General features: G+C 37.2%; 1 protein-coding gene across 3 annotated transcripts in view; it reads left to right on the forward strand.

The window, feature by feature from the left end:
* The window catches only part of RSPO2 (R-spondin 2), a 168843-nt gene extending 158938 nt beyond the window's left edge, over positions 1-9905 (forward strand). For all 3 annotated transcript variants that reach the window (XM_068983953.1, XM_068983952.1, XM_068983954.1), the window contains one exon: positions 9460-9905. In XM_068983953.1, coding sequence (XP_068840054.1) covers positions 9460-9575 — 116 coding nt within the window. In that variant the 3' untranslated portion in view covers positions 9576-9905. The remainder of the gene's footprint in view (positions 1-9459) is intronic.
* The last annotated feature ends 562 nt before the right edge of the window (positions 9906-10467 follow it).

Here is a 10467-nt window from a genome sequence, read left to right on the forward strand (position 1 = left end):
GTGTCGGGGGACTGGATGGGGAGGTCGATGCCTTTCTTTGGTCTAGTATTTACTGATTAATTTGTTTGTTCAGCAGCCATTTAAATGATTATGAGATCAAAGACGTTTTGCTGGGCACAAGGGATCCAAAGAGTATAGTGGAAAGAGTACAGGTTTTAGAATCTGCCAGATGTTGGTTTGACTCACTGCCGAGCCGTGTGATTCTGAGCTATTTACTTAACTTCTCTAAACCTATTTCCTCATTGGCAAAATGAAAATAATGCTTACCTCGCAGGCTGTCATAAGGATTAGAAAACACACGCGAGGCACCTCATCTGGTGCTAGAAGTGATTTAGCATGTACGTGCCAGGTAGAGTATCTGAAACTTGACATTTTCTTTACCCCTACAGCAATGTCAAGGTGGATACCATTGATATTATCAGTCTAGAAAAGAGAAAACTAAGCCTTAGAAAAAGTGGATCATTAGCTTTGGAGAGGCAGAGCTCTGGTTTGAATCTATGACTATCTGACCCCCAAACCCATGTCCTTAACCATGTGTCCTAGACGCCCCATCCAGTGTCATGGGACTCCCCTGCCAGGCTGGACGTGGACTGGCCAGGCATCCATGACTCTGTCTGTGTTTTAGCTCAACGGGGAGCAAGGCACATTGAATTCTTCCCTTGGGAGTATGCAATTCGGGCAAAAGAGATTGAGGCTTTTGTAAGAGGGAGGTGAGCTAAAAGGTCATGGGAGTTTTTTCAGGGCCAGAGGTCTCTTCATAGCTCATGTGTAAACTGTAGTTGAGGGCGAAAGCCCTGTGGAGCCCAGGAAAAGCAAGAGAGTTCACTTGATGATGGGCGACAGAGACGTCAGGTTTTGGCTCCTGACCATATTCAATGTTAAAATCTTTGCTCTAACTCACCATAGCAGTTGAGATCACTTTGAGTGAATATCTGATTTTTAGAAAGTCTCTAACCAGTATTCTGTGACACATATTGGCATTAAATTCTGGCTATTTGTACTTATTCACAAATTAGTAGCCATGAAATACAAGCATACATAAAATTACAACAAAAGGTGGCCAATATTTTAGGAAGGGAGGTTTACAGTACTGCAAGGGCACAGGGGAGGGGACACATTTATGGAGGCTGGAGCGCCCATCCCCTCATGTCACCCCGTGTTGACTGTCCTCATGTAGGGCCTGACACCTAGGTGTGCCATAGGCTAGACTGATAACCCACGCTCTGATGTGGCTACCATATAGAAGCCAGTACTTATGTTCTTTTTACTTGTAGGTATGTCTTCAAGTTCCAAATTATGTGGAGTCCAAATTAAATAAATGCTTGCCATATGATGATAGTCCTAAATATCATTTCTTGGACTTCTTTTTTCATTTAGTTAATGGCTATTGATTGAAGATCAAGATGAAGGGATTAAATCATCTTATTCAAATAGAATTATCTTAAAAGGTACCTTCCGTTACAGTATGAAGTCAGCTTTGGAGCAACTTGAAATTCTTCTCTGCTTATCCCATCACTCCTAATCAAATAAAATCAGTATCATTTTCTCTGCAGAACTTGATGTTTTTCTGACTTAATTTAAGAGTGGCAAATAAGCATGATGGTTTTCTGCAAATTTTATTTATTTTGAGTAAACAGGGTGCGTGGTTGTACGACATCCCAGCAGAATGGTTTGGTTCTTACATTTTTTGATGATGTTCAGTTACATGAGACTGTGCATGAAGTGCTTAAAATGCGTAGTCTAGAGCAGAATGTTCACCAATCCACTTGCCCCCTCAAGAAATTTCATAGATTGCATCTTGATAAAAAGTATGGAAAAGAATAAGCAATGAATCAATGCAGTATAAATTTACAGAAAGTCTAAGTTACAGATAAGCTGTCATGTACGCTGTACTTACCAGTTCATAAAGGGTTTTCAGTTAAGATGAGGTCATGGACTTTCCTCCTAGAAGTCTGTCACAGCAATATTAGTTGTCTAATGCTTTTCTGTCTTTTGAAAAGTAACTATTGCTGTGTCCTTATCCAGGGACTTTTAAAGCTGTAAAATTGAGAGAGAAATACTGAAAGCTGGTTCCAAATCCAGCTCTGCTGCTGATTAGCTGTAGGAACTTGGATGGGTCACTTGAGTTTTGTATGCCTGGCCTGCTTCATTTCTAAAGCATTTAGCAGAGCTGGACTAGAGCAGAGGGTAGTGATGTCAGGCATACTTGCTGTCTCTCCACTCTTTTGAACACAGCCCACTGACTGAGGCTGGGAAGCCAACACCAGCAGAAGCCTTGGTTAGGAATCATCACCTAGTGATCAGCTTTTGTACTTGATATTAAGTCTCCGTGCATTTCCTGGACCAAAAGATAATGAAGATCATTTTCATATTTACAATGCCATTCTCATAGATAAAGAGATGTGAAGAGAAAAAGACCCACTGTTTGCAGGTAGGTTAACTTTCCTCGTAAGAAAGTGGAAACCTGAGTTTATGAATAATACTTTTTTCCTCCTAAATCCATGTTTGCATAATTTCAGCAGATTTCATCTTAATTGTTTTCTTTCTTCTTCACCTCCTTTACCTTCAAACATCTTTTTAATAGAAATGTAATAACTATATTTTTCCTCATCGTGCATTCGGATCATGCTATGTACTCTTTAGTCCATTACAGAGCTTACCACTGCCAGCCAAAAAAAAAGACCTTCAGTTGGGGTTAAAAGAAAGTGTTTAAGATGTGAGAGCCTAAAACCTCCCCTGTATATATATATTTGAAACCAGAGATATTCTTACAGTAAAAGTGAATTATTGCCCCCTTGTGGTAGAGTTATATATTTGTTTTTTCACACAAATGAAATTTTGGACAGGATATTTCAGTCTTCTCTACCCTGAAACTCTTTGTCCTTTACAGTGAATCTAAAGTAGTTATGAAAACAACCTGAGATATTTTTGAAGCCACCTCTCTGTTTATTCTCACTCATCTTAAACTCTATGGAACTTTGTCTAAATTGATTTTCCTTTTCTGTTTGAGGTACCAGATATCAAAGAACTTGGAGTGATCAATATTGTATAGAACAAACTCAGATATTATTCAAGTTACTTTTCTGTAATCTCTATTGCTTCACATGAGTTGATAAGGACTCAGGAATAGTTGTGATATCCTGATAGAATATTCTATCAGGAGTAGAAGTTGTGTCCTATACCTGAAGAACAATTATTTTTTCTAGAGCTACTCACTGAGGAAATTTTGAAATACCACATGCAGGACATCTTAGTGGTAATACACTTAATTCATAAAGGTTTAGGTAAACCTCAGGATTACTTTTTCTCTTCTACTCTCATCAGTTTGAACAATGAAATAAGATTTTTAAACTAAATGGGACTTCCCTTTCAGCAAAATAGGCAACAGACCTCATGCCTACTAAATTGTCTCTGAGAAGAGTAGAGAGGCCTCAAAGACAAAGGAAGCCATTTTGTAACTGTCTTTTTGCAACAAAGAACAGTAAAATTTTACAGATAATACACAGAATTGGTTTATTGAATTAGTGTTTACAAGTTAGTATAACTCTGCATAGGTAGTACATATTCTGAATTCTGAATCATTTTCATGTTATATGTTCAGAGAAACCCATTTTCTTGGTTATTTTTTACTTTGGATGGTTGTTACTCTCCACCAATGGCCTTGTAATATGAACAAGCTAACTAGTAAGTTATCTCCAGATTGTGTGCATATTTTAAAAGCACATGCTCTTTTATATATATATATATAAAGATGAAAAGATTAAGTGACTACTTGGAAGTTTGAAATTATGACTTGAAATTCAAGATGTCTAGTAAAGTTTCCTTACTAGGTGGCTTGTTATTTTTCAACACCATGATGTTTATTGGATTGTCCCTAAAATTTTCTCAAAGAAAATTTGATCATAGTCATCAAACAGCTATTGAACAATTTGCCAGTCCTTTAAAAAGACAACCGTCTCTCTGTGAAATGTTTTTAGTGGAGTGCATTTTTTAAAAACCAGATAAAAATACAATTAATGAACTCTGTACTACTGTTATCAAGGAGTAAATAGACTCACTATTCTAGCTCACTCTCTCTAGCTTTCCAGCTGATGTAAATAAATAACCATCAATATGTTGTTCTGAACCATTATGAACAGTGGTAAGATTTTTATCTTGGGCTGTGTAGAATATAGAGGGGTAGGTCCCAGTCATGTTCATCATATTTGCCTCTTTGGACTCCTTTCTAGATAAAAGAAGCTTTGTGAGGTTAATGTCTAAAATATTTAGGTAGTAGTTCTTAAGGTTTCACGGCTTAGATACTTTTGTGACGGATGCCTCTACTGAGGAACATGCTTACCACCACAGTATGAATGCTTCTGAATGACAGGCTTTTCGTTATACTCATTATGATAAGTTTTAGGGACAAGTTATAGTAGTACTCCTAGGAATAAATTTGTCATGGCCTTAAAATACAAAAAACTTCATAGCTGAAAACAAACTATTATTTCTGTAATCATAAAAAAAGAAGTCATGAAAAATTACAGTAGGACATTTAGGTAATTTGCAATTTTTCTAGAATAATAGTAAACATCTCTTACATGTAAATCTCTGTCCAACTTTTGGTCACTTTCCTATGCTAGTTTTCTAGATCTGAGTCAAAAGTTAAGAATATTTTTAATGCTTTTGTATACATTGCCAGATGGCTTTTCAAAAAGGCTGTATCAATTTTATATTCTCATAATGCATCCTGATGCCTATCTTATCACAGTCTTGCTAGCTTTTACATATTTTAAGAATTTTTGCAGTGACAACTCATTCTAGTTGGAGGTTTTAATTATGAGATTTGATTCTTGAAATATACTTAATAGCTATTTTACTTCCTTTATGACTTATATTTGTCTTTTGTGTGTTTATTTTTAGCTTTTAAAGTATTTCAGGAAGCAGCTGGCACTTTTCCAGAGAATTATCAATCACTCTTGAATAAATAAATCTCAGTTGCTTTAGTTTGCTATTGGGCAAACTGAAGTTGCTCATACAAAAAAAGAGAAATAACCCAATTTCTGTTTATTGTCTACATCTCAGTCCTTGTGGCTTTAGATGTTGAAGCAACCTTATGTTATGCATCCAGCACCCCATCTGAAGTCTAAGATTCATTGAATGAGTAGTTAGACTTCTAGTCCTCAGTTTCAGCTGCTTTGAAGGAGCACTGGAGGTGACTCCCAAGTCCCCATACTGAATTTCATAAATACAGTGAAGCCCAGGTTCCAGTCAACATCACAGACTTATCATTAAAATTTAGTAAAAATTGGTACTGGTTTCAGGTGATTAGCCTCTTCATCATAGTTGTGGCTATAACAATGGTAATTATGGTCAATTACATTTGCATAATGTGGCTTACTTTGCCCTGTTGTGTGTGTACATGTGTGTCTACAGAGAGAAGCTTTTATCTTTTTCCATAGTCACAGCTACTGAATTTATTTTTCAATTTTTTTTGTATTGTATTTACCATAAGGAAATCTTTCTCAAAGCACTTAGTAATCAAAATGTAAACCCTAGACAGCCACAGTATGTTACTGATGTATGTACAAGAACCATTGTTCCAATGATGAAAAGACTCTAAATATAGTAAGAGGAAAAATCATTTGAAGACCTTCCTTGAATGAAGGAGCTTATGAAAGAATGGAATTCATGTTTGACTGGCAGTGGAGCCGGTATTTTCACAGCTTCATGTAATTTGTGAGTCTGACTGATACCTTGGTTCAAAATAATCTATCCTATTTCTGATTCTAATAGCAGCAATCTAAAGCTAGATGTTACGAGTATTTCCATAAGGGACTGTTCATCTTTTTCTGTAGAAGAGTTGATAGGTTATCCTGTAGGACCATTTCCACATGTGTGCAAGTCAATGTCATTATGTTGGTTAGTGTAGCTTTGATAGCATCCTTCTAACTTTGTTCATTTTGATGATAATCATGTCTCGCTCGTGATATTTTACACATCTTTTCATCCTAGGAACACAACCTTTTTTACATAATGCCTCATAAGCTTCAAGGGGAAAGATGGTTGTAGTATCTTTATTTTATAAATGTCAAAACTGAAAGTCACAGCCATAATGTGTTACTAGACAACTCAGTTACAAGACTGCCTACCTACCAGGTTTCTTACCTCCCAGAGGGGCCTTTCTCTATTAAATGCAATGTTTTCCTTAAAAATTTTAATATCTGGGCCAGTCATCTTCTTGCATTTACATAACAGGGCTATTAATATTTGCTCTGTAGATCAAATTCTGCCTGATCTTGAAGAGATTCTTCTAATAGTGACTTAAGACAACTTTCAAGTACCTAGGATATGCAGAATTTTTCACTGGAGTTGAACATACCTGAAGGCTGACAGTCTCCTCATAAAACTCAAACCTTTTCTTCTCATCTTGGGCAGAACATTTTCTCTTGTGAACTAAGAAAGTTAGGTTCATGAGTTGAATTACTCTTTGGGTGACTGGCATCATATTTGCTCTTAAATGCTCAGAGTGAATGTGCTTGATAATGTGAAATAATCTGAAAGTACAGAAGTTATTCTCTGGGTCTAATTTCATAGTCACAGATGTTGAGAACTTAAGTGGAAATGAATTAACATGCTCACATGTCCAATATAACTTACCTTCAAATATATATATTTTATTAGGTTTAATCTTCCCAATTCTTTATATCTGAAAATCTTAGTAGAGTTCAGAAAATGTGTGCAAGACCCCTTCCATACCTTATGGTAGGTTATATTTTAATAGTTTATTACTCAGAGTTGGCTTAAAGTCAAAACAACCTACTATGGACCACAAAATATTTTCAGTTCATTTAGGACTGTCCATGGTCAAATCTTGGCTAACCAGCTTTAAGCCTTTGGTGTTTGCAATATATCCTACATGAGAAATAGGGCTGACCAAAAGCAAAGCCCAGCAATGAACCAATAGCACAGAGATGTCATTTAAGAGAGAGGTCTAAGGCAAATTTTAGGGTTGCAATAAAATCTCCCGAAACATCTCTAGCTGGAAGCAGTACCATATAACTTATTTTATATGATTGTATGATTATCACACTGGTAATAAGTTTTCAGAAGCATTTCTGAATTTTCTGCCACAATATGAACTGCCTTATGCAAATACTGAATAACTTCCCTACCCCACAGTGTTCTATCAGCCAGCAAACACAAAAACACTTGGCACTTACAGTTACATCACAATAATACATTAGGTAAGTGATATGAAAGTAACCGTCTCTTTTCAGTCATTAAGCATGGATTTGCTGTTAGTGAAAGTAGGGGACATTTAACATTCAACTACATAATTTATATGAAGAATTGAAATGATTGTGACGTTTTCTTTAAATAATGTATATTCAGCATATATCTTAACAAATATTAAAATCTAGGAATGTTTGCATAAATATTTTTTCATTTAATTTTGTTTTGATTCTAAAAGAAATTCCAGCCTTTAAATAAATGAAACAGAAATGGACTGAATTTTTAAATGGTAGTCAGCAGTGAATTTTTTTAACAAAAGATTTTTTTTTTAGAGAGAACATAGAACTAAGACAACCTTCATTAAACTTTATAAGTGGAGCTTCTTTTAAAATATGCTATTTTATGTTAAGTATTTCTCTGCCCTCATTAGGTGTGTCTCATCATTAGACACAGTGTTACTAAATAGTTGTAACTTTACAGTTTCTTTGATTAATGAAGGCTTCCACTAAAGTTTCACTGGGTAGGATTAACTACATTTAAAGATGGCAAAATGCCATTATAACATTAATGCCAGAATTTAATGAGAACCAGAAGTTAACTTCAAGGACATTTATAATTTAATATGAGGGTACCCTTATATTCTTATTATTTTACCATAGCATCCTATCTTTGTTCTTGTGATAAAAAGTTTAACTCAGCAAAGTTGTACTTATTGAATACCAACTATGTGCCTACCAGGTGCCAGCATCTCATGAGTGAGACTGTTTTCCATTCTCAAACAAAACAGACCATTTCTGATCAGAAAGAGGAGAAATGAGAACCACCTTCCTCACTTAAAAGTCCCATGACCTCCTTTAATCTTGGATGACTCTAGTTTCCTACAGCACGTATCTATCATCCTAACCTCTGGTCTGTTTATTTTCCATGTCGTGTCATCAGCCACCTTCTCCACTCTCTGGATTGAAAAGCTGACCAGCTATGTCTGTGTAATAAAAGGATCTCAGGAATATTGGATTTCTTAGATGTAGGAAGGATGGAGATCATGGATTAGAATGGAATGTTCTATCTGTGGTACCAAATAGCTATACCTCACAGGAAGAGAAAGCTTACGTTTTGTGCAACTACATGATAAAATTGGAAGTAGGGACAGGTAGAAGGGGAAAAAGAGCTGACAGGAGGATTCTTTTTACTCTGTGAAGAAGAACGTTCCTGTACTGAAGGTGTACAGTACCAAATTACAAATGCAGATGAACTTTCAAGCTCCTTCCTGTTCACAAAGTCCCATGATTCCTATGTGCTTAGAACTCAAAGAGGGCAAAGGACCTAAAGCAAAATCTATGTTCCGTATTCTTTTTTCTCACAGTTCGATGTAGACATACTTGCAAAGAAATGTTGAGACCTTATGAAGACTGGAAATGGTAACCACAAAGTGGAAGAAGTCAAGACCAAGGGAAAACTGCATCCCCAAACTCCTGATGGAGGGAAACCTCAACTATTTAGCTGTGGTCTGGGCTTCCTAGTGGCTAAGGTGAAAAGGAGAAACAGGAATAACAGGGTGTGATTGTTTTCTGGTGGTAAGACACACCCCTACTAGTTCCTCAGAAACAAGCATTTTTCTTGCTCTCAGTAAGAATACCTTGGTTAGGAAGATTTATATAAAAAGCCATAAACCACATAATAAATGATGTCCCCATGAATTTTTATAGAAAATAAAGAGGTATTCCACATATGTCATTTCAAATATTGGCCTTGGAGAACACTGAGGGAATAATGTTAAAAGCTAGACATTTTTTTCTCCCTTGGGACAGGGAGAGGGGTGTTTGAAACTTCTGGTATATTTACTGTAGATAAATGCTTATTTTCTTTTGACCCACTGACATGTGGAGCAGTAGAAAGATGTAAAGATGTCTAGCACAGGGCAGCATTGTTAAAAGGAGGAGGGGATAAATGGAATTTTTGTGGCAGAATGATATTTGCAAGACTGATCAGGCCGCTGGGAGGTTTTTAAATATGCCAGTTCCCTGTAACGGGAAGATCAGTCTCTGAGACAGCATATCCAATTTAGTAAATTATTATTATTCCATCAAAATTAATGTGAACAATTTTCTCTTTGAGGCTGCTTTTTCCATAGGTGATGTTTTCCAGATGGGCTTTGTGTAAAACTCTTAATGTTTTGTGTTTTCTTTCCAAGAGCAAGAGCCTTTTCTGACATGTCTTCATTTCTTTCTCTTCCGGTTATTGTAGGGAAGAGAACTCCAAAAGCAAAGGAGAAAAAGAACAAGAAAAAGAAGAGGAAGCTGATAGAAAGAGCCCAGGAGCAACACAGCGTCTTCCTAGCTACAGACAGAGCTAACCAGTAAAATAAAAGACACGGAGGGTGGAGGTTTTGCTTTGTTTTGGGTGGAGGGCAGGGGGTGGTGTTTTTTTGCAAAAGTGCACACAGCTACTCTCCACTCCTGGATGTGGTGGCGGCATTTGTGCTGCTCTGACCAGTACCTGTTCCCAGTAACCTTGGGAAAGGAGGACCCGCAAGCGTGGGCTCTATGTTATTTATGCTTTGATTTGCATCGGGAGACTGTGAAGGTGGGCGATTGTGACCTGCAGCCAAGGCAGCAGGAGTGAGTTGTAGAGCGTGTGACTGGGTTCCCTGTGTGCCCCGAGGCGGAGAGGCTGCCTGCCCGGAGTTGCAAGACTGCAGAACCCCCACCCCCTCGACTGGAGAACTGACTTGTGCATATTTATGGAATGACGACCCTTGGCTGGCAAAGTGCTGTTTCATTTGTGACCTGTGTTTTTCCCACGTTGTGCATTTTCAAGCATCAGTGTATGTGGATATCTGCCTAGTGTTACCACACATTGTTCTCAGCATCTGTTACCTTCCAACTGTTGTGTCCGGAGACTGCTCTTAGCAGCAGGAATTCCTGCCCAGTTTCACAGCAGCTCGGATGTGTACATATCCTGCTGGGGCTGCATATAAACCTCTTATTTACTGTATATTTATGCTTTTTTTCTGTGTCACAAGTCATATCCAATTAATGTTATGTCTCCCGTTTCTAGTGGTTTCTAACCATTGTCCCATAAATGACTGTTCTAGTTTTGCGAATTGATGAGTGTTTTGCTGCCCCTTGAAACTTCTCTTTGTGGGCTTATTTCTTATTGTAAAGATAGGATAAGCTAGTTTGTACATAGGATCAAATGACTCCTGTCAAAGAATTTGAATATCAATAGACCTTCCCCACTCCTCACCATAGC

The sequence above is a fragment of the Capricornis sumatraensis genome, chromosome 11 (assembly GCF_032405125.1).
Source record: "Capricornis sumatraensis isolate serow.1 chromosome 11, serow.2, whole genome shotgun sequence".
NCBI classification, from domain to species: domain Eukaryota; kingdom Metazoa; phylum Chordata; class Mammalia; order Artiodactyla; family Bovidae; genus Capricornis; species Capricornis sumatraensis.